Source organism: Mesocricetus auratus, unplaced genomic scaffold, assembly GCF_017639785.1.
Source record: "Mesocricetus auratus isolate SY011 unplaced genomic scaffold, BCM_Maur_2.0 Super-Scaffold_100676, whole genome shotgun sequence".
Taxonomy (NCBI): domain Eukaryota; kingdom Metazoa; phylum Chordata; class Mammalia; order Rodentia; family Cricetidae; genus Mesocricetus; species Mesocricetus auratus.
In genome coordinates, this window is record NW_024429266.1 from 181957332 (window position 1) to 181980952 (window position 23621).

A 23621-nucleotide genomic window follows, 5' to 3' on the forward strand; every position below is an offset into this window, starting at 1 on the left:
AACAAACAAACAACAAAAGAAGATTCTGGCCAGTTCTGATGCTGAACACCTTTAAACCTTTAATCCCAGCATTTGGGAAACAGAGGCAGATGACTCTCTGTGGGTTCAAAGCCAGACTGGTCTATAAAGAGTTCCAGAAGAGCCAGGACTATATGGTGAGACTCTGTCTCAATAAAATAAAATGAATTCTGCCCACATAATTCTGTGTGTGTGTGTATGTGTATGTGTATGTGTGTGTGTGTATGTGTGTGTGTGTGTATGTATGTGTGTGTGTGTGTGTGTGTTACTGGGGACAGAATACAGGATTTCAAGCTTGCTAAGCAAGCACTCTACTAGTGAATTACACTGTCACCCTCAACACAGTCTCTTAAATGGTCTCTGACTTGCATCTTTCACATGCAGAATCATGTTATTAAAGATGATTTTTTGAGATGTTTTGATTAGAAGGTTTACGGCAAGAAGCCCCCTTGTAAAGTTTTTGTTAAAGGATAACCCTTAGCTGTAAGAAAAAAATTTTGATATCTGAATGAGCTCCTTTTCTGTTGCTGTGATAAAACACACAGCCAAGGCAACTTATAGAGAGAAGGGTTTGTTACTGGTCCAGAGGAATAAGGAAGAGTCCTTCATCTTCATGTGTGATGGTGGCAGCAGGCAGGCATGGGGCGAGAGCAGCAAGATGAAAACTTCCGTAGTGGTTCACAAGCACAAGGCAGAGACGGGAAATGGGAATGAATGGCGTGTGGATTTTGAAACCTTAAAGCCCGCCTCCAGTAAGGTCACACCCCCTAAACCTACCCAAACAGCACCACCAAGTGGGGACCAAGTATTGAAACAGCTGTGCCTGCAGGGGACATTTCTCACTCAAACTGTGCCAGCATCCAAAAAATACACAGAGCCAGATACACTGACAGCATTTCTGAAGTTTTATTTTTTAGCCTAATCGCAAAGTTGAAGTCCCATCTTCCCCAGATTTAACCTCCAGGAGACATGCTCATCTTCCCTACACCCCCGCCCGCCGGGAGTCCCGTGAATGCATGACAGAATGGCTGAGCTGGTTCCCCTGAGCTGTTTCCTTGGGGAGTCTCCTGTGTGAGAGTGTCCCTACCCTGTCTTTCCATGAGAAAGTGGAGAGTCTGAGGTTTAGGCATTCTCCTCAGCCACCCATCCATCCACTAGCCAGTCAGAGAATCAAATTGTGTGGCGATGATGTTCGCAAGGTCACGGAGGGCTTATCCAGTCCCCTTCCAGCTTCAGTTCTGAAAAGCAAGCAAACAGACAAAGACGTGAGTGTCTTATTTGCCAAGAGTGCTGTCCTAAGACCCAGGACCCGTGTCACCTAAGGGTTCTCCTCCCTCTAGCTCCCTCACTTTCCTTTTCTCTGTCTGCCTCATGCATTTTATACAATGAAGATACAGTATATAAAAATAGGAAAAGTCCATCTGTTTTCTAAGCCAATAGAACAATTACTGTTTTTAAAAATCCCACAGGGAGGCTGCAAAGATGGCTCAGTCAGCAAAGCCCTTGCCTTTTAGACATAAGGAACTGGGCTCATTTCCCATAACTCATGTAAAAATAATACACCTGCATTCCCAGTGATGGGAAGGTGGAGACAGGAGGGTCCCTGGGGCCCACTGGCCAGTCAACCTAGACAACTTGGTGAGCTCTAGGCTAATGACAGACCATATCTCAAAATAAGTAATAAATAAATGAATGAATAAATAGAAGGCTGATCCCAGCACTCGGGAGGCAGAGGCAGGCGGATCTCTGTGAGTTCGAGGCCAGGCTGGACCGACAGCCTCCAAAACAATACAGAGAAACCCTGTCTCGTACAACCAAAAATAAATAAATAAATAAATGAATAAATAAAAGGCTGTCCTCTGCCCCACTCCCACAGGAGGCATACAGACAGACATATGTATCCTCACAATACACTCATAATCATATAGAAACCATCATACAAATGCCACTATTAGTTTTTTTCTGATATGGACTATGGAGACATTGTGCTCTCGTCAAGACTTTTTTAGGACAGTGTGGTACTTGGGAAACTGGAGTAGGAGGTTTACAAGTTCAAGGCCAGCCTGAAACACAAAGCAAGACCCCACGGAAGCACACTGTCACCAAAAGAAGTTTCCAAAGACAGTAACAGTATCTCAAAGGAGAGCTCTCTCCCGGAAGTCCTCTTCCTTCTGGACAGTTCCACCCCATCTGGACCTCAGCTTCCCCTCTCTGCACTCACCTCATTCACAGGGATCAGAGTACTGAGTCATGGCCTGCTCATCTGCGAAAGGAATCGACACTGTTACTCTTGGGGGAGTGCAGAGGTGATCCTTCAGAGGTAAAAGTTCTGCTTTATCCCTGTTCAGATGTCCGCATGTGTCGTGAGCACATAGAGTCACAGGCACTTTCAGTCACTAACGCTGTGTGTTACAGTGAGTTATTAATTACATCAGAAACATCAGCACTCACCAGTCTCCTGAGAACAGTGGTCTACTGCGTTCCTTTGGTCTAAAGACCACAGCATGGAAAATATCTCTTCTGTAGATGAGCTTTCATTATCTATTGATTTTATTATTTACTTCATTTGTTTGTTTTGAAACAGAGTCTTGTGTGGCCAGCCTCTACGTAGTTGAAGCTAGCCCTTATCCTTCTGTGTTTGCCTTCTAAGTGCTGAGATTACAGGCATCCACCATGCTCGGCTCCCCTCACCTCCACCTGCATTCCCAATACTGGAACTGAACACACGGCCTTGTGAATGCTAGTCAAGAGCTCTACTGGTTAGCTATAGCTCCAACTTTTTTAGATGACTTTAAAAAAGTGTTTTAGGTCAGGTAATGTGATTGCATGCTGCTTGTCTTGGGAAGGAGTGTTTGCAAACTTAAGAGCACGAAGCCGTAAAGGTGAGGTAAAACTGGCCAGGGAGATGCATGGAAACTCTCCATACTCACCCTGCAGGTAGTAGTCATAGACTTTGATGGTTGCAGGTTTCAGATTGGTGACCAACACACTTTGGCTGATGGTCAAAGTGTAAGTCTGAGTCTTCTTACTGAGCTGTAGAGAACACAGATCAAGCACATCAAAATGAGGGAGCCAGAGAGATGGCTCAGTCGTTAGGCCCTGCTGCTCTTCCAGGGGATCTGAGTTGGGCTCTCAGACCCATGTTTGCTGTCTCACAATCACTTGTCACTCCAGCTCTAGCGGATTCTATGAACCCTTCTGGCCTTCAGAGGCACCCACAGGCATATCTCTCACACAGCTCCAGGATACCTAGGACTGTTACATGGAGAAACCCTATCTCGAAAAGAAAAACAAAACAAACGAACAAACAAAACCCAAAAGCACATTTTAAAAAAGACAACTAAAATGAACCATGCATGATGACAGCATGGTAACACACACCTGTACTCAGGAGGCTGCGACAGGAGAATCAAGGGCCTAAGGTAAGCCTGGGGGACACAGCAAGACCCTGTTTCAAGGAGAAGAAGGGGAGGAGGGAGAAAAAAAGAAAACTAAAGTGAAAAGGGGGACAGAGTATAGCTCGGTGGTGGCTGATAGAGCTCGGTGGTGTAACGTACAGCTCGGTGTTGGGTGCCTCCTGAGCACATGTGAGGCCGTGGGTGTGATCCTCTGGACTACAAGCAAACGAACCAATACGTCTTTCTGGAAGATGAATGGGCTGGGCAGAGGGTTGAAAATAGGACATGGATATTCACAGTAAAATTAAATTTTAGTTTGGTACTCTCTTTTCTGTTGGCTATAAAATAAAGTACCTTTATTCCCTGTGTGGAACAAAATTTGAGTAAAAGTAGAGAAACTGTTACTAGGTCCTTGGGAACTTCTAATTTTATTGAAATAAAAACAAGCTGAATTAAAATTAATCTTATCATCAAAATAAAGCAGTATGGACATATAACATGTATTGAGAGCTTATTTTGTGTCAGGAACACTTTCAAATGCTTTTATAGTCTTAAACCATGTAAGCCTCTCAATAGCACTCCAGGGTTAGCATGTAGTTCAGTGCTGGAGCACTGGGTTCAACCCTCAGCACTCAGATAAATAAATAAAAACGGAAGAGTTCTAGGGCAGATATAGCTATCTGTCTTTTACCAGTAACTCATATCACAGTTACGGACAGAGACTTTCAACAGTTCACGAAGCTACACAACCAATAGCGAAAACCAAGAGCTCACAGCAGCAGTTTGGTTGAAGCTTTTGCTGTTAAGCATGCATTGTAATCTAGAGTCGCAATGATGCTTGTGGCTACTGAGCACTGGAAACTGGTCAGGAAAAATGGAGAAGGACTGACAGTGTAAAACATATGCTGGAATGCCAAGGTGTAAAGGTGGTATTTATTAATACATGTCTTATTTTATGTTTCAGTATATTATAAAGTTTGAAATATTAGGGAATATAAAGTTAAATTTAAAAAAATTTCTTGAGACAAGGTCTCCCCAGGCTGGCCTCAAACTCATGGAGATCCACCTGCCTCTGCCTCCCAAGTACTAGGATGCACCACCACACCCAACTAAAAGTTTCTCGATTGTGTCTACTAGGTTCAGCTTTTCCAGACACGGTTTCTCTGTGTATCTTTGTAGATCAGGCTGGCTTCAAACTCACAGAGACCCACCCGAGTGCTGAGACTAAGGGCATGCATCTCCACTGCCTGGCAAAATAATAGTGTTTTAAGATTGTAAAAATATGTAGAACTGTTGCTGGTGAAAAGTGAGACCTCAATACATGCATATATTCATATTATCCTTGTCCTATTAAGTTTCATTTAAATCAACACGTAGCATTTAACTTCTCATTTCAACAAAGCTCAAAGTTCCCAAGGATTAGTAAGTACGATGCTAATTCTCATCATATTGTTTCTTTTCTTGAATGTGTCTATTAGGAATCTGGGATGGTGTGAACAGCTCAGGGTATCAACCTGTGGGAGGACATTTGTCCGCAGGGGCAGCACCTGCTTCGTGGTGCACCATCACGGAGCAGACCTCCTCTGACACTGACACTCCCAGGTCCGGCATGTCCGTGTATGCGACAGTAGGACGTGCAGATTTGAAGGGAAGTCAGCGGATGCACACACAATCCGGCTCTTTGGTTAGTTCTGAACACCTACCTCTTCCAAGTAAATGTTAAGTGTGTCTTTGCCAGACTCAACCTTCTTCACCAGGGGTTGTTGCAGAAGCTACATTTTAAAAGGAGAAAAGGAAGAGATTAGAAGTCAGAGCCAGGCTCTCTACTATGCTGGGGGTAAAGTATTTTATTCAATTTTAAACTCCCAGTTCTAACAAGTATATATTCTTTTTTCTTTTCACTACACCCTTGAATTCCAGCATGTTTCACCTACTGTTGTACATGGCCCTGCTCTTTCTGGCCAGTTTCAAGTGCTCCAGAATAAAGAAAGCATGGCATGCAGGCCAAATGTACAGTATCCGCCTATTATGTGCAAGCCCTGGCTTCCATCCACAGCAGAGGATAAGAATAGAAACCACAACTATTACTGCTTCCATTTGATATATCTTATCAGACAGTCCATTCTTGAGTTGTAAATGTGTGCACATAGAAATATAGAATGATGCCAACTTCACCCAACTTCACCAGGTTTTGGTTCATCAATAATGTTAGGTTCCCTAAGAGATAGTTAAATAGAAGAAATAGAAGCCACCTACTAACTGCTTGGTGCCCTCTATGGGACTGAACCCAGACAGCATCTTCACTTCCACGATGGCCATGTTGGAAGAACTACGGCTCCCCACGTAACTGAAGGCAGAAAGAAGTAGACTTGTGTCAACCTACTCTTTCCACTCTTGCTACACTCTGCACGCATGCACACGCGCGCGCACACACACACACAAGCGGTGGGGGGCATATGCACACCCCCACTCCACCTACCCTCTCCACACACAAATTCAGTTCCCAAGACCCAGGTGCCCCCAGCTTTCCTTGCCTAGTATGAATAATGAGAGTCAAGGACCGAGGCAAAGTGAGTTTTTCACAACTAGCTTTTCCTGTTTCCACCTGAAGGCTAAAGGTCTCCGGAATTTTAGGAGGGAAAACGTTGTATCTCAACACCATCTGGTGGAAAGGAAAGAGATAACCAAATCAGAATAAGGAACTAAGGAAGGACTTCAAATTTATATATCTCAGATCCGAGAGAGACAGAGAGAGAGAGAGACAGAGAGACAGAGACAGAGAGAGAGAGACAGAGACAGAGAGAAGGGGGGAAAGGGGGAGGGAGTGGGAGGGAAAGGGAAAGGGGAGATACCAAAGGAGAGAAAGGGAGAAGAGCGACAAGGGAGAGGGAGGGAGTGGGGAGGGAGTATCTGAGGTGAGAATTCTCTGATGCTGTTTTCCCAAGCACTCCATTCTCCTGGCCCTCTGCTTGCCTGCACAAAGACACAGCCCTGGCCTGAGGCCTCCACAGTGTACACTCCAGGGATCGTGGGCAGCGCCTCCTGCTGCAGGACCAGTCGGTTGGCACACTTTATGTTGAAAGTGTGATGGAACTTCTCAGCAGATTTTACAACCACGCTGACTTCCTCGGAAGGCACATAGGCAATTGCAGCATACTTGGCGAGCGCTTGGAGGGCAACTACAGTATCCTGAAGTAAAACAGGCATGGTTTACAGGTTTGTGAGGCACGAAAATTAACTTGAAGGTCCCTGTAAGCAATGCATGGTCACTGGAGCTGGCTTGAGTGACAGCACTCCTCAATGTAGAGAAGTGTAGCCACCTCTTCTGGGGAAGCTGCATAGAAAATCATGTATAGACAATTATCACTAGCAAGTTGTTATTGAATAGCATTAGGTCATCTGGCCATTCTGGTGAATTCACACTCAGAAATAGAACTTGACTTCAAAGGGGTTATTTCTAGAATCAAGTGGATAATGGCTTATTGTACATTTCATAGCTCTCTTGTTGGAGGAATAGCAACTACTTGATGCCCTAGAAAATTCACACCTTCTGCAGTCATATATGCTGCAGTCATCTGTGTGATGACCTCTGTCCGGTTGGAGAGGATACCAGGACCCTTGGGCAATATTTCCTTTCAGTCCAAGGCTTCTTTTTTTTTTTTTTTTTTTTTTTTTTTTTGGTTTTTCGAGACAGGGTTTCTCTGTATTGTTTTGGAGGCTGTCGGTCCAGCCCGGCCTCGAACTCACAGAGATCCGCCTGCCTCTGCCTCCCGAGTGCTGGGATTAAAGGCATGCGCCACCACTGCCCGGCTCAGTCCAAGACTTCTTAGCTACTGGGGCACATGATATCTTTTCTTTAACTCTGGATAAGACAGACTGTCGCTAAGAGCACGTGGCATTGTGTAGCCTGAAGCTTTCCATTTCAAAAACCACCATTTATACAAATTACAATAAAAGAGCGAGAAAATGAGATGGCCAGGAAAACTGCTATGTTCTACTCTCTGCTGTGAGAATTTCTACATGCTTGACACTGTCAAATACATATTACAGAATAAAGAACCTCACTTTTCGTATCCCAAAGAGACCAAAAGAACATGCACGTTTAGACAGCATTGCTGTCCTATAAGTAGGGAGGCAGGGCAGTCCTGCGGAGGATGCAAACAAGCTTCCCCTGTAATGCTCGGTCTACCCTTTGTGAACTGGAGCCATGGGAAAGATGGTCACTGTCTCAACACATTGAAACAATTAATTCAAGAGGATCTCCCATGGGCTGAAGATTCAGGGTGTGTGTGTGTGTGTGTTTGTATATAAGTGTGTGATTGTGCATGTGTGTGAGTATGTGTATATATGTGTATGTGATTATGTGTGTGTTTGTGTGTATGTGATTGTGTATATGTGCATGAGAGTGTGTGAATATGTATATGTATATATGTATATATATGTGTGATTGTGTGTGAGTATGTGTATATATGTGCATGTGATTATGTGTGTGTTTGTGTGTGTGATTGTGTATATGTGTATGAGAGCGTGTGTGACTGTGTCATTGTGTATGTGTGTGTGTTTGTGTGTAGTAAGTATGTATGTGTGTGTGTGTAGTAAGTGTGTATGTGTGTGAGAGGAAAAGACACTTTTTGTAATCACTAAGGATTTTAGTGAGAAACAATTCTGACATGCTCTGAAGAATTCTCTCACTGCTTGTATAGAATATTGACATATATTCTAATTACTCAAGGCTAGAAAACAAGACGTCTTTCCTGACCCAGAATTTCCCAGAGGGCTAGGGTATAGCCAGCTGGCAGACTGTACCCTTAGCAGAATTTCCCAGAGGGCTAGGGTATAGCCAGCTGGCAGACTGTACACTTAGCAGGTGCAAAGCCCAGGTTTCAATCCCCAGCAGCAAAAAATGAAAATAAATAAAAACCATTTTCAAGTCATAAAGAAAAACAACAAAAGAAGTTCCCTGAAATAAGGTACAGTACCAGATCTTTTTTTAAAAAATCATTAAATTGGTTGGGTGTGGTGGTACATACCTTTAATGTTAGCACTAGGAGGCAGAGGCAGGCAGATCTCTGGGAGTTCAAGACCAGCCTGGTTTACACAGTGAGTTTCAGCACATCCAGGGCTGCAAAGACAAACCCTGTCTCAAAACAACAGCAACAACAGCAGTAAAACGTGGTGCTGGGATTGAAGGCGTGCTCCACCACTGCCCAGCCTTACGCTCATTTCAGTAAATCAATTTGTAATTTCCATGAAGACAAGAGATTCACTTTATTCTCCAGTCAAGTAATTTTTTACAGTTAGATATTTAAATTTTCAGAACAATGGACTAATGACTAATCACCCTGTTATAAGCTGCACATATGTGCACGTGTGTACTTGTATGCATGTGCAATGACTGTGGATTGAACCCAAGGCCTTGCCCATGGTAGGCAAGCGCTCTACCACAGAACTACACCCTGAGCTCTAAGATAAGTTTTGATACATTTGAATTTAACATAAATCCTACCTTTCTTCTTTAACCCCTCCTGTTACTCTCCTAGTTTAATGAAACAGTCTCCTGGTCCCCCTAGTGCTGGACCTCTCTCCTCTGAATTAACCCACATACCAAGCAACGGGTTAATCTTTCTGAAGCAAAGTTTAAAAACCAAAACAAACCACTATTAACCTCTGGGAATTATGTCCCAGCTCGAAGGCTGCCACGCAAGGCCCTGCCAGAGCGCGGGCTTCACTGACTTCCAGGCAGCTTCCGTTCCATGGGCTCCAACTAAACCAGTTTTCCCAGTAGCCAATCTGTATCTTTACAGGTTGGTGTCTGTGTTTCTTTTTCCTTTCAGTAGTTGCCTACTAAATTTTATATTCCGCTTAGATCCCTCTCTTTTAACCACTCTCTTGAAAAATGTTTTTGTTTTTTTTAAATCTGGACTGGGCGTGTAACTCAGTGGTAGTGTGCTTGATCCAGTAGGCACATACACACACACACCACACAGACACATGCATACACACACACACACACACACCACACAGACACATGCATACACACACACACCACACAGACACATGCATACACACACACACCACACAGACACATGCATACACACACACACACACCACACAAAGACACATGCATACACACACACATACACCACACAGACACATGCATACACACACACACACACCACACAGACACATGCATACACACACACACCACACAGACACATGCATACACACACACACACCACACAAAGACACATGCATACACACACACATACACACACACCACACAGACACATGCATACACACACACACATACACACACACACCACACAAAGACACATGCATACACACACACATACACACACACACCACACAAAGACACATGCATACACACAAATGCGCGTGCGCACACACACACATACACACACCACACAAAGACACATGCATACACACACATACACATACACACACACACCACACAAAGACACATGCATACACACAAATGCGCGTGCGCACACACACACATACACACACACACACCATTATCCTTCAAGCTGATGATGAGTACATAGACACACACACACACACACAGTCTTTCAATTAATTTGATAAAGTTTGCACCATTATAGTGTTTAATTCCAGAACCTCCTTCGTTTACACAGTATTTTGAGACAGGGTCTGATTGGCCTTGAACTCAGAGATCAGCTCTCTGACTCTCCCTCCCTAGTACTATGATTAAAGATGTATGCTCCTTTCCTTTATATGAAATGTGACCTGGCTTTCCTTCTATGGTACAAATATTTAGAGTAGAGTTTATATCTTATTAACTTTTCAATACCTGCAATAGTAGAGGGGAATATGTTCACGAATCCTCAATTTTTATATGTATCCCCAACAGGTTTTATAATCTGCTAACATATAATTTCTGCCATAATTATGGATGTTCTATTCCTATTTATATGTTGTCCTAGTTTGGTTGCTTTTGGGGGGCTTCAAAACAGGGTTTCTCTGTGTAACAGCCCTGGCTGTCCTGGAACTCACTCTGTAGACCGGGCTGGACTCGAACTCACAGAGATCTGCTTGCCTTTGCCTCCCCAGTGCTTGGATTAAAGGTGTGCAACACCCACCTTCCGGCTCCTAGTTTGCTTTCTATTGCTGTGATAAACACCATGAGCAAAAGCAGTTTGAGGAAGAAAGGATTTACGTAGTTTATATGACCAAATTGCAGTCCATCCCAGAGGCAAGAGCTCAAGCAGGGCAGGAGCCCAGAGGCGGGGACTGAGGCACCAGCCAAGGAGCAACCCTGCTTATTGGCTTGCCCTCCTGCTTGCCCTCCTGCTTGCTCGGCTTCCTTCCTTCCCTCCTTCCTCCTTCCTTCCTTCCTTCCCTCCTTCCTTGCTTTGCTTTTGTTTCGTTTCTTTTTTTTTTTTTTTTTTTTTTGTTTTTTCGAGACAGGGTTTCTCTGTGTAGTTTTGGAGACTGTCCTGGAACTCACTCTGTAGACCAGGCTGGCCTTGAACTCACAGAGATCCGACTGCCTCTGCCTCCCGAGTGCTGGGATTAAAGGCGTGAGCCACCAACGCCCGGCTTCTTTTGTTTTTTAAGACAGGGTTTCTCTGTGTAGCCCCAGCGATGGACCAGGCTGGCCCTGAACTCAGGAATGCCTGCCTCTGCCCCGAGTGCTGGGAGTAAAGGTGTGTGCCACCACCTGGCTCAGGCTGCTGTGTTTTATATATATACACCACATAGGACTACCTGCCCAAGGGTGGCACCTGCCCACAGCAGGCTGGGCCCTCCCATGTCAATCATAAATCAAGCAAATGCACCACAGACTTGCCCGCAGGTAACCTAATGGAGGATCCCTCTTCCTAGGTGACTCTAACTTGTGTCTAGTTGACAGAAGCTAGCCAGCACACATATAAAAATACTCTACAAAGGAAAGACCAAATGCATCTGGTGTCACTCACATTGTAACAGGCCGCCAGACCTTAACATAACTGATGCCATGTTAAAGACACCATTAGGTTGGCCCCACGTACCTGCTGAAATGGAAACAAAGACCTAATCCATAAAGCCCTAGTCCACAGTTGCAGAAAGGTCCCTAAATGTACTGACTCTGTTTTCCGGCTTCTGTAGTTCTGCTTCTTGCTTAGTGTGACAACCAGGATGTGGTCTGTGTTCACAAAAGACAAAGGGCCATAAGGCTCAGAGCTGCAGGATTCGGGCAAGGTCTCAGTCCAGCTGCCAGCCAGCAACAAGACTTTCTTCTCTGTTTTAAGAGTGGCCTTGTCTCTGGTGGGCTTATCTTAAACAACATGTTCACATGACCTGATTTAACTAATCCTTCTGTATATTTTTCATATGCTTTTTCTCCATTTCTATAAGATTCTAAGGACCCAGAGGGCAAGGGAGATATTTCTCTTTAAGACAGGGTTTCTCTGTGTAGCCTCAGTGGTGGACCAGGCTGGCCTTGAACTCAGAGGAATGCCTGCCCCTGCCCCCTGAGTGCTGGGAGCAAAGCTTACCTGGCCATGTCAGAAAAGCAGATTGCTCACCTGAGTGGAAGAGAAGCCCCCGTACGCGTTGCGTTGCTTGGTCAACCAAGCCACTATGCTAGTAGCCTTGGCTATTTCCTCTTGAGTCAGGCTGTCTTTGGTGAGGCGGGCCAACAATACATAGGCTGTAAGCTCTACATTCACTTCGTTAGGCTCAGACCAAGGCCTGGTATCTGAAACTGCGGATTTCTGGCTCCAGTGAATGGATTCTCCTACAGAGAAGAAAGCATCGCTGCAAAGGTTTGCCCAGAACTGACAGACTTTCCCATTTTCACTTAGTAATCATCACACCTTAAAGTGGAGAAGTGGCAGCCAAGAATCAATCGTGGGTTAGAAAATACTTCTCCGAACCAGCTGATTCAATTAGCCCTAAGTACATATGGTGTGTGTGTGTGTGTATGTGTGTGTGTGTGTGTGTGTGTGTAAAACTCCCTAAGGTGAAGCTAGAAGGTCAATAAATGTTTCTGCAGAAATATGTGAGAACCATTCTTGTTAGTTTATAAGTTCTGATGCTAATGCAAATAAGTAGGCAAAAACTTCATAAGAATTTTGTGTGCTTGGGGCATTTGTTGTTGCTGCTGTACAAGGTTTTAGTAATTTTTCTTCATTTTCTTCACTTATTCAAAGGCTGGTCATTTTGAAAATAAAAATGGTAAGACAGGTATATGAATGCTAAGGAACCATAGAAGAAAATGTGCTAACAAAGTTGATCGAATAAAATATACTGATAGGGCAATCAGATAGAACATGGGGCATAATTAGCCTTGTCGGTGGGTAACGTGGAAAAAGAACGCATGGAAATAAAGAGTGGAAGAAGACGTCTTAAAAAGAAGCTGGGATAATGAATAGCTCAATGAGTAATTGAACTGGAAGGACAAAACAGAAAACATGTGGGCTGAGATTCAAGATAATGCAAAAGAGACAAACACAATAAATCAATCTAATGGGGAACAGGTGCGTCCCGTCCACTCGCAACAATGGTCAAATACAAGACAAGCTATGCTAGCTCAAATGAGAGGCTAGTGTGGCACCGGTGTTCATACAGATGAAAGCGGAGATTGTCTTCCTGCCTGGAAATATGGTTCTACAAATATAGACAAAGAAAGTGTGCTGATGTTTCGCTTATGACTCTGTTATAACTTCAAATATTATTCTAAACATGCCCATATTGATCTTAGACCAAATATCTCGGAAACAGTTCTACAACACCAGTAAATCTGATCAACTTCAACAAATACATTCCCATGTTCAGAATATGCAATGATGTCTTTTGATGACTTAAATGGCCTGTCTCTCAAAACTCTCAATGGTGAGCTTATGACTCAACTTCTACCAAAATAATCCCTGAACATCTGTGAGGCAGAAGACGGCACAGAAAACGATGGTTAATTGACAGTACACCTTCACAGTTCCAAATAATGCCCAGCATAGCCAACACACCTGAGACAGTGGCCTGTTGGTCTAACTTGTGCAGAAGAGCATTTCTGATTTCCACGTCTCCAGCCAGAGAGAAGGTATAAGCCAACAGGGCCTGGGTGTAGAGGTTACTAGTGGAGGTGACAGACTTCCTGAGACACTGCAGACCTTGTTTCACCATCGGGTCCTAAAAGGTCAACATGATCAATTGAATTCATGAGGCATTTCTCCTAAGATGGGAAGCAATGAGGATAGCATCATCTCTTCCTTGACTTTAACAGAGTGGGCCAGTGGGTCAGCGGACAAAGTCGCCTGCCACCAAGCCTGATGACCTGAGTTCGACACCCAGAGCCCGTGGGGTAGAAGCAGACAACCAACCCCTGCAGGTTGTCTTCTAATCTACACATACACAAACACACACTCACACGAGCACAGATACAGAGAATAAAATGCAAAATATACTAGGGACAAGGAAGAGTAAGTGTCTGTAGGAGCAGGCAGGACGAGGAGTTAGCAAACTCACGTTGACGGTCTTCCCCATCTCCAGCAGTGCAGCTGTGATGTAGGCAGTCAAGGAAACCTCATCATCAACACCACCCTAGGGGGAAGCAGGGGTACAGGACATCAGAACTGCAGCCAACATCTTAAACAATAATGTGTAGACTGCAAGAAGAAATCGTCATCCCTGGAGCTTTCCACAGCTCTGACTGCCCAGGACATACAGTGGGGTAAGAAAGACTCGAATGGAAGCCACAGGAGGAGGCAGCCTGAGGTGGCCAGCTGGGCAGGCCCTTAGATTAGAGGTTAGAGGTGGGGGAACACGTTTCTCACAGGGAACCCCCATCCCCACCCCAGGAACACAAGCCCAGTCCCTTATGCAGGAAAGATTAAGTGTAACCTTCCCTGCTCAACACTGCTCCTAGAAAGAGCTTCTGAGATTTGGAAAAACCGTGGAGTCTAAAATTTCCTTATTCCACAGATAAGAACATTACTACTTAAAAACATGAAATGACTTGTCCTCAGATGCACAGCTAAAACACCGTAAGTCTGTTTAACTGGTGTTTCTATGCCAAACCACTGAACTTTATGACACGTGTCCAGTTTCTTTTTGTTTTGTTTTGTTTTGTTTTTTGAGACAAGGTTTCTCTATATTGTTTTGGAGGCTGTCCTGGAACTAGCTCTGTAGACCAGGCTGGCCTCGAACTCACAGAGATCCACCTGCCTCTGCCTCCTAAGTGCTGGGATTAAAGGTATGCGCCACCAACGTCCAACCCGTGTCCAGTTTCTTAATGGGCTGTTTGGCTCTGGTAAGAAAGAAGGAGAAAAAAACCAAACCCCTGGAATCTTGTTCTAGTCAACTCCTGCTGTGTACCTGGACGTACATGCCAACAACCCCCCAGAAAAAAGGCGCGTGTGTTGAAGGCTTGGTCCCCAGCGTCTTGTATAAGTGGGGTGTGGTCAGAATTCTAGGGGTGGTTTGTGGGAGGAAGTTTGGTTACTAGAGGCATGCCCTAGAAGGAGACAATAGGACCCTCTGCCTTCCTGCTTGTACCTCTGCTTCCAGTTTTCCACTAAGCCACATGACACACTCAACCACCCAAAACTGAAGTGATGGGGCCAAGCGACCATAGACTAAAACCTCTGCAACTGTGAGCCAGAAAAAAACATGTTCCTCATCTATTTTCCCTCAGTGGCAGAAAGCACAGAGTGTTGTAAAGAGGAGAAAGATGGGGGACTGATATGATCGGCATGAAGATGTGGTTTCAGAGTGCAGGATTACTAGTCCAGGTCTTAGGATTGCAATGGGAACTATTCCTCTAGGATAGCTGGTGCAAATCTCTCTCTCTCTGGTTGTGCAAGCATTCCACATACCCGCACTTTGCCCTGTGTTGGAGAGTGTGATGGTTAATTCGCTAACTTGACGAGATGCATGATCACTGGGGCGAGAATCCTCTAGGCATGCTCGAAAGGGATTAGCTAGGTTGATTAAAGTAGGGAGAGCACTTGAGTGTGGCCAGTCCATGGACTGGGGTCCTGGACTGCATACAAAGAAGTAAATGAACCGAGCATGAGCAGTCGTGTCTCCCTGCTTCCTGATTGCAGATGCAATGTGACAAACTGCCTCCTCAAGCTCCCATGCCATGACTTCCCCGACACCATGCCATCAAACCGTGTGCCAAAGTAAATCCTTCCTTCCTTACACGGCAGAGGAGTAGAGGCAATGCGGGGTGGGGGAGGGGGACAGCGCACACCTTTGGAGTCAGAGTGAGCAGTTCACTGCATCTCTGGGCCTTTGTAAATGATATTAATAGTAGCATACGGGTACTTAGCTCACTGATTTGCTGTAAATGTTAAGTTCCAAACAGGTACTGAGAACAGTACCTGGTACAAAAGACACTGGGAAATGGCAATAGCAAGGGACCCAGAGACCGCCTGCCTGGTCCAGTGGTCTGAAACTTCAGTTTCTAATTAGATCATCACAGGCCGCCAGCTCTCACTGTGTCTGAGGTAGGAGCTGGGATCTGTATTTCAGACAAATTTTCAGCTGATGCTGATGCCCTTGATCTGAACACTAAACTAGACTCTGGAGACTCTTCTTGTTCCATAGACATGAAGACTGAAGACCAGACTGGTAAGCACTTGACCGAGAGCACCCACAGCAGGCTAGACCTGAAAAGGCACCCCCAGGCACTGTCGGGGCTGCAGGCTCCCCCAAAGATCCCACCTTCATAGCTGTGTGCAGGAGCTTTCCCACATTGTTGTAGCAGCCACTGGGGAGCTGGTTTCCAGCCATCCACTTGAGGGCATCCTGGATGTTCTTGTCATCGATGAAGATGAATTTCTGAGCTTGGCCAAAACATTTTGTGACAAAGGCTGTCAACCTACACAGGTGAGGAAAAAAGCATAGCAAGAAGCTATGGTGCACAATTCCAGTTTGTTCTGGTTCTAGAAGGGGGTCAAGACACCTAGAAAAGGGTGAACTAAGGCCCTGGGAAAAGAGTAAGGGACTTGACCAGATGTGAGCAAAACTAAGCAGCATTGAAGGGCAGAGCACGAGGAAGGGGATTGCAGGGAGAGATGGGGAGAGAGGGGGTGCTTCAAGGGTTGGGTTCTGGAGTGCAGAACCTGTGGAAAGCAGGCAGTGTTACCATGTATTGCCATTTCCATCTTTTTCCCCAAAGGCGCTGTATGAGCCGTTGCTGTGTTTATACATCAGCTCCTTCTGGTACCCTGAGGAACCAAGATGTGTCTTTAGATGTCATGACAACGTCAACTCACATCATCAAGATTTTCAGGGATGTGGGACACTTCAGAAACTGAACTTCTCCATCGCCTGTCACCTAGTGCAAGCTTTCCAGAAGGGTGTCCAATGAAGAAAGGTCTGACTTACCTATCTCCAGGAAGCCTACTGCCCGAGACCTGATCTCCTCAGTCAGCAGCCCTGTCTTCTCCAGGTACTGCAAGACGTAGATGATGGGAGCAAAAATGACCATGTTCTGCTCTCCGCAGCCACTGGGCATCTGTACCAGACCATCTAGGTGTTGGAGAGCTGTGCCCATGATGTCTCCTGTGATTCAGATAGAGAAACAAAGGGTGTGGTAGCTGTCCTGGAACTCACTCTGTAGATCAGACTGTCCCTGAACTCCGAGAACGGTCTACCTCTGCCTCCCAAGTGCTGGGATTAAAGGTGTGCACCACCACAGTACAGGTCGAGTACAGGGATTTTAAGTGGACATGTTGCCAGAGATGTTGCAAGTGGCATAACAAAACCACCACACTTAGCCTTAATACAGTCTTAACACCTAAGCTCCTTGACTGCATAAATATTCATTCCCAAATGAGCACATTTGTCCAAGACACCCACAATACGGATATTTTCTCCAGTTCAACACAAGCCAGCTAGCAGGGTCCTGTAACTCCTTCGTGTTTTAGGCATTAGGTTCAATTCAAACCTACAATATGCACTTGACATCGACTGTATTGAAGGAATTTGTCAGAGACAGAAAGGAAAAAGACACGACCCATGTTCCCAGAGTGAAGATGGATCTTAGGTGTATCAGCACTTGAGGGAATGCATGCAGTAGCCAAGTTACTGATAGGTCATGGTCACAACAGAGAAGGTGACCAGGAAGGGATGTTGGCAGGGGTGAGAGAATAAAGAAAGTACTGGCCAGTATCCAGCATCTGCCAGGTGCTAGATACTGCAGTGACAACGCTACATCACAGGTCTTAGTCCTGTGTCAGTCCTGAGAGGTGGTCGCTGTCACTGTTTCACAGAGGGGAAGAAGGCTGGGGTCATCTGTGACCTTGTTCAGGTCATGCAGGGGTTCAGTGGCAAGATGAACATGCCAAACTCCATGTCCGCTCATTTCCGCTGTTCTCCCTAAGGAGTGAACTGCACTGCGCACTGTGTGCATTGTGCTCTATGGCTGTTGTTACCTTCTGAGCTGAACACAGACACTTCATTGCTAAATGGCTGGGGCAAACATATTATCTGTTCTCTACCCAGGTTATAGATATATTAAACCCAAATGTATATCGAACATCTGTAACAGCGAGCTTCCTCCTGCCCCAACGCCTCCATTGTTTACAAGGTTTTATTTTTATCCTGCCTCGATTCCTTCATTTTAAAAAAATATACGTTTTATTATTGTGTGTGTGCACGTGTGTGTTTGCATGTGTGTGAGTGTGTGTGTGTGTGTGTGCACAAGCACGCGCAGGTACCCTCAGAGGCCAGAAGAGTGCACTAGATCCCCTGGAGCTGTGCACGTGTGTGTACACATGTGTGAGTGTGAGTGTGTGTGTGTGTGTGTGCGCGCACGCGCGTGCACGGGTGCAGGTACCCTCAGAGGCCAGAAGAGTGCACTAGATCCCCTGGAGCTACAGTTACAAGCAAGTTTGAGTCAACTGGCACTGCTGCTAGGTCCTCTGGAAGAGCGGAGTGTGCGCTTAACCTCCGGGCACAAACAGCACCTTCCTTGCATTCTGCATTTGTAGCCCATCTGGGGCATTGCTCTGGTCCAGGACTTGCTTCCTTCTTTCGCTCCTTCAGCCCTGGATACTTGCTTCAGGTGCGCATGCTGCACACTATGCACCTGCAGCTCCGGTCCACCTTGTCTTCCTGAGCAAGCCGCTTACCCAGAGCAGTAATGTGAGCCTTGGCGGAGTCGGGAACAGTATCCACAGGGAGCTCCAGGGAGACAGAGTCTGCAGCCACCTCTCCTGTGACCACAGAGAAAAGGTGACATGGATGGTGGGGTCCTGAGATTCTGAGTCAAGTTCTGTAACCAAGGGTTTTCTAAACCCAGTGTGCTCCAGTATTTTCTATGGGGTGGCATGCAGCTGGGTGTAAGCCAATTCACAGGGATTTTTGCTGAAAATAAATCTCAAGGAGTCACATATGGGCTCCTTAGAATTTTCCTTTTATTTAATCCTCCTTTCAGTTCCTTGATCCCAGCAGGGGTAACAACCTAAGCTCTCTTTTCCCTTCCAATCTGCGTACTCCTCTGCCCTGTTTGTTCATTTGGTTGCTTAGTTTGGTTTGGTAATAAGGTCTCTCTCTACACAGTCCTGGCTAGCCTGGAACTCCCAGTGTAAAGCAAGCTGACCCCAACCTTGTGATCCTCTTGCCTCTGCACTCAACTGGAATTACAGGTAGCACCACCACATCCAGCACCATCCTCCTTTTATGTGTGAGCATCACCTGTTGCCCAAGGGACATCTTCCCAGTCACCTGCTCAGGTCCACCCACCTTTGGGACACAGCAGTGAGCTGTGAGTCTTCTCCACAAGGACGCCTTCAGGCTGCACGATTCAATGGGGAGAGCATCAGATAAACGCATGGTGGGCATAGAAGCAGGGAGGCTGGTGAGGAGGCCCTTCCCATGGTCCCCTGCTCCCCTCCCCTCAGAATGTAAGAGAAGGGAGATTTTCTTTGAAGCATGGAAGGACCCTGTCTCCATCCAGGGAAGGGCTTTTTTTTTTTTTTTTTTTTTTTTTAACAACCATCTTCCAGTCACAGCCTACAGCTAGGGGATTTAGAAGCAAGGTTCAATAGGGTTTGTAATGGGTTAAAAAGGCAACTGATGAGGCCATGGGTTTTAATAAGGGAAGCTAACGTTTGAGTATTGGCAGTCAGTGAGCCCGGCATCACGCTGAGCGCTCCCATGGGTCACGGGTACGGGCTAGACAATTGGCTAGGGCAGAAGGGCCGAGGGAGAAGAACACGGAAACGTCCAGACTGGAGGCAGAGTGTGAGGGCTGTGAAACTGATGGGCAGGGTGGGGTACTGAGCACCGCGTGCGGTTGTCGTCTCCACCTGACACCAGTCCTGAAAGACACTCACCTTGACGAGAACGGGCTTGATGAGCGTGTCGCTCTGGCCTCTATTAGGGACAACCCCCTTCCGGTCCCCACAGAGTTCATGGCTGTCCACAATCTTGGTACTAACAGTGAAGTTGACATGACCTGAGCAGAGACAAAGGAAGGGGAGTGTCAGCCCAGGGGGCCAACGAGGCCTCTTCCCCTTTGGACTCTCAAACTGGTGTGGCCCAGCCATTACCTGGGGCCGTGCCACAGTGCAAGCCCTAGCTCAGAGGCCTGCTGTGCAGCCTGGGTGATGCCAGTGATGAGGAGATGGTGTAAGGGCACGGGAGCCCTGCGTTTTGATGGTTACTTCCTTTGGCGTGTGGACTGGGTTGAGTGACTCCATTGAGTAGGGTAGGGTGTTTGGCTTTTTTGTTTTTTTGGTTCTTTTTTTTTTTTTTTGTAGTGTTGGTGCTGAGGATGGGACTATCGGCCTTGGGACACATACTAGGCCGTCAGTCTGCCATTGAGGTGAGTCCCCGACCCCAGTGACTCAAGACCAAGCAGAAGCAATGGGCTAGGTCTTCTGATGCTCACACAAAGGCTGCAGGCTCTCTCCAGTGTGCAGACTTGCCAGTCGTGGGCTCTGGAGAAGGACAGCTGCTTTGTGACAAAGCTGCCCAGAGAAGACTCCTGTGAGGCGTGGAATGCAGGTTCCAGCTCACAGCTGAAGCTAGGAAAATGGCATTCGGACCATGAGCCTGCCAGAAACAGGGCTTCTGAAGTGAGCTTCGAAGCAGATCTTCTCTCAGCTCTCAGCTGAGACCACAGCCTTGACAGCTTCATGACAGGCCTTAGTGCCACATCAACCATGCATGGTCACATATGACTATAATCTGAAGCTCAAGACCGTCCTCAGCTACATAGTGAATTTGAAGCCAGCCCGGAATATATGTGATTGTGTATAAATAAATAAATGTTTGTTCTTCCAACCCATTAAATTTTCCAATGGTTTCTGACTATTAAATCAAAGGCCATCTTTTGGTTGCAGGGATTTACTCCATGCGAGACAGCCAGTGGGTTGGAATGAAGATTAAATGAGTCAGTACAGGGGCTGGAAAGATGGCTCAATGGTTAAGATCCCCAGTTGCTCTTGTTGAGGACCCAGGTTCAGTTCCCAGCACTCACAGGGTGACTCATAACCATCTGTAACTCCAGTTACTGGGGATCTGGCGTCCTCTTCTGACCCTCACAAGCTCCTGCATGCACACCGCACATGGATGTACACTCAAACACGTGCACATACACATGAAAATAAGTATTTTCTAAAAACGGGTCCCTATATTAAAGCAGTTGGAATAGTGCCTGCCCCATGGTGGGTCCTTGTCCTGTCATAAACACAGAAACTCTCCTTTCACACTCAGAATACTCTAGATTGGATACATTTGTTTGGTCGTCTCTTGGAGCCCTTGCTTATTTACATGTCGCATAGTCTCAGAAGGGAAAGAACAGAGGTAAATAAAAGGGAGGGAAGCAGAAACAAGCTACGAAGCAGGAAAACACAGAGGTCTGTGGTCCTCTCTTACCCAGCTTGACAGCCGTGATGTTCCAGTGAAAGGTCTTGGCTTCATCTGCACCCAGGCAGCTGGAGGCCTGATACTCTGCCCCCGACTCCACATGGTACTCATCTGATGGGGCCAGGTGCGTCTGAACCTGCGCGATCAAGAAGTAAACGGTAAAGAAGTGCAGCGTGATAGTGTAGGCCTGGAAACCCCGACGCCTCGGCCTCGGAAGGGCAAGCCTGGGTTGGGCTACAGAGGGAGTTCAAGGCCAGTGGAAGCAACTTTGCGCGCCTCTATCGCAAAATAAAAAGTAAAAAGCAGGAAAAAAAGTTAAAGGCAGGCTGGGGTGTGGGAATTCAGTGAAAGAGGACAATGGGAGGTAGGAATGACAAAAATGCATCCATGTGTGGAATTGTCAAAGAATAAACATATAAATAAATAAATAGAGTGCTGGGATATAGCTCAATGGTCAAGCATTTGGCTAGGGTGCTTGAAGCCACGCACTCAACTCACAGTATGAAAGAAGGAAAGAAGGGAGGGGGGGAGGGGGAGAGGAGGGGTCGGTGACCTAGGGACTCAGGGCCTATGACTCCAACACCGCCTCTCCCAGGAAATCTGGTATGCTTCCGCTTTAGAGAGGGACTTGTGGGCCCCGGGCCGCACTGCTTCGGGCATCCCGGTTCTCACCCTGATGGGGTCCTTTAGATAATTGAAGACGGTGGCTGAAAGGCGGAAGGATTCTCCACGAACGACCGAGTAAGGTAGTATCAGGTCAACGAAGAACGGCTGGAAAGCAGTCAGCCCTACAGTAGCTGACAGGCCGAAGCCTCTGGACTGGGAGGTGCAGAATGTCATAGCCTTCCACTCAGTGATGGTGTCGGGAACTGTGACCTGGACCACCTTGCTTCCCGAGTTACTGTGAATACAAGAGCCCATGGAGGTGCGGACCGAGCGCATTCCAGAGCATTGGTCTGCAAACGGAAAAGGGGAGGCTGCTGCCCTGGGAGTGAACCTGGGGGAGGGATACGTGCAGATGTGGGAGAAGGGGTGGCTCGTGGCTTTCAGTGGTTCTAAGCATCAGTGTGGACGCGGGGCGAGCATGCAGTGCGCACTACGTGGGTGTGAGGTATGAGTGTGTTCTGAGAGCTTGCTTTGGGACCCCAGGGGAGGAGTTCCTGACACTGAGACCCTCGAAATGACGGTTCTGAGTTTTCTGCAGACTCCACCGCATCACGTACCCGACCGGAAACAGTTCCCACAGCCAGGTCTCTGGGAAGTACTGGCGGACCTGAGAGTCCTCTGTCTGCTGCGCCGATGGCCCTGCGAACCCCGTGTTCGGGGCAACACCGCCACCTACTGACGAGGATCAGAAGACTGGTTATCAGCGACACTGCTAGTAAGAAACTCGGCAAAGCAGAGAACTCCTAAAGCAAAGGACCGCCAAAGAGAGGAGAGGCAGAAAGGTCATTGGCGAAGTACGGGCCAAGAGCTGTGGCCAGAGACTGCACAGACAAGGGGCCCAGGCTTCAAAGGCTCTTCCTGGAGACACTGTCTGGAAACGTCCTGCCTCTACGACCCAGTACCAATCTGAAGCGGCAGACTCAGCCCAAGGGCAGAGGAGGTTGTCGGAGTCCCGGGGACCAGAGTAGCATCTTACTTATCTTACTTCCGCCCTCCATGGTGGTGCTGTAGTGTGGATGGTGGTGACTGCAGTCTACCGGCTTCTTGATTTTGGCATTTGATAGGATTTTCAAGCCCATGTCCTGGTATGCACCAAAAAGACCAACAAATGAAATGTGAAGGTGTCTTTATCCTACGACCAGACCCACAGCAAGGAATTCCACCCTCAAAGGTTTGAACCAAAACATGCTTTTGTTATTCACGGTGAGACCAGTGGTTTTGAACGGGCATTCAGCCACAGGGACCAGACCACTCATCAGGTCACTTGTGGTCTGGGTGCATAGGTCAGTGGCATGCGTTTGGGGCCCTGGGGTCCATCCCCTAAACCACCAGGAAAGGAAGATAACATTGTATGAGACTTCAGTATGACTAATGAGGGCCTAACCAGCTCAGCCTTAAATCCATCAAAAATAAAGATGTTTATGCCTCTCCCGAATGTCACTGTGTCCTCAGATTTGGCTTCCGAGGGCAGAGACCATACCAGCTTAATCAGTCCTACAAAAATACAGTGAGTGTTAGGGAAAGGCATGCATTAGAAAGGACACATGGTGAGCTGGAGAGATGGCTCAGAGGTTAAGAGCACTGGCTGTTCTTCCAGAGGACCCGGGTTCAATTCCCAGCAACCACATGGTGCCTCACAACCATCTGTATTGAGATCTGGTGCCCTCTTCTGGCTTTCTAGCATACAGACAG

At 46.7% G+C, this 23621-nt stretch overlaps 1 protein-coding gene across 4 annotated transcripts in view; it reads right to left on the reverse strand.

Moving 5' to 3' along the window:
* Positions 1-902: 902 nt before the first annotated feature.
* Positions 903-23621, reverse strand: part of A2ml1 (alpha-2-macroglobulin like 1) — a 41179-nt gene continuing 18460 nt past the window's right edge. For 2 of the 4 annotated variants that reach the window (XM_040738486.1, XM_040738487.1), the window contains exons 17-36: positions 22906-23011; positions 22487-22604; positions 21936-22164; positions 21273-21399; positions 19727-19848; positions 19134-19185; positions 18521-18604; positions 16773-16949; positions 16531-16612; positions 16107-16263; positions 13905-13979; positions 13406-13568; positions 11966-12177; positions 6390-6605; positions 5951-6078; positions 5673-5763; positions 5120-5188; positions 2949-3051; positions 2240-2281; positions 903-1256 (exon numbers count right to left, since the gene is read on the reverse strand). In XM_040738486.1, coding sequence (XP_040594420.1) covers positions 2241-2281; positions 2949-3051; positions 5120-5188; positions 5673-5763; positions 5951-6078; positions 6390-6605; positions 11966-12177; positions 13406-13568; positions 13905-13979; positions 16107-16263; positions 16531-16612; positions 16773-16949; positions 18521-18604; positions 19134-19185; positions 19727-19848; positions 21273-21399; positions 21936-22164; positions 22487-22604; positions 22906-23011 — 2352 coding nt within the window. In that variant the 3' untranslated portion in view covers positions 903-1256; position 2240. The remainder of the gene's footprint in view (positions 1257-2239; positions 2282-2948; positions 3052-5119; positions 5189-5672; positions 5764-5950; positions 6079-6389; positions 6606-11965; positions 12178-13405; positions 13569-13904; positions 13980-16106; positions 16264-16530; positions 16613-16772; positions 16950-18520; positions 18605-19133; positions 19186-19726; positions 19849-21272; positions 21400-21935; positions 22165-22486; positions 22605-22905; positions 23012-23621) is intronic. The other 2 variants (XM_040738489.1, XM_040738488.1) reach the window with 2 other exon arrangements.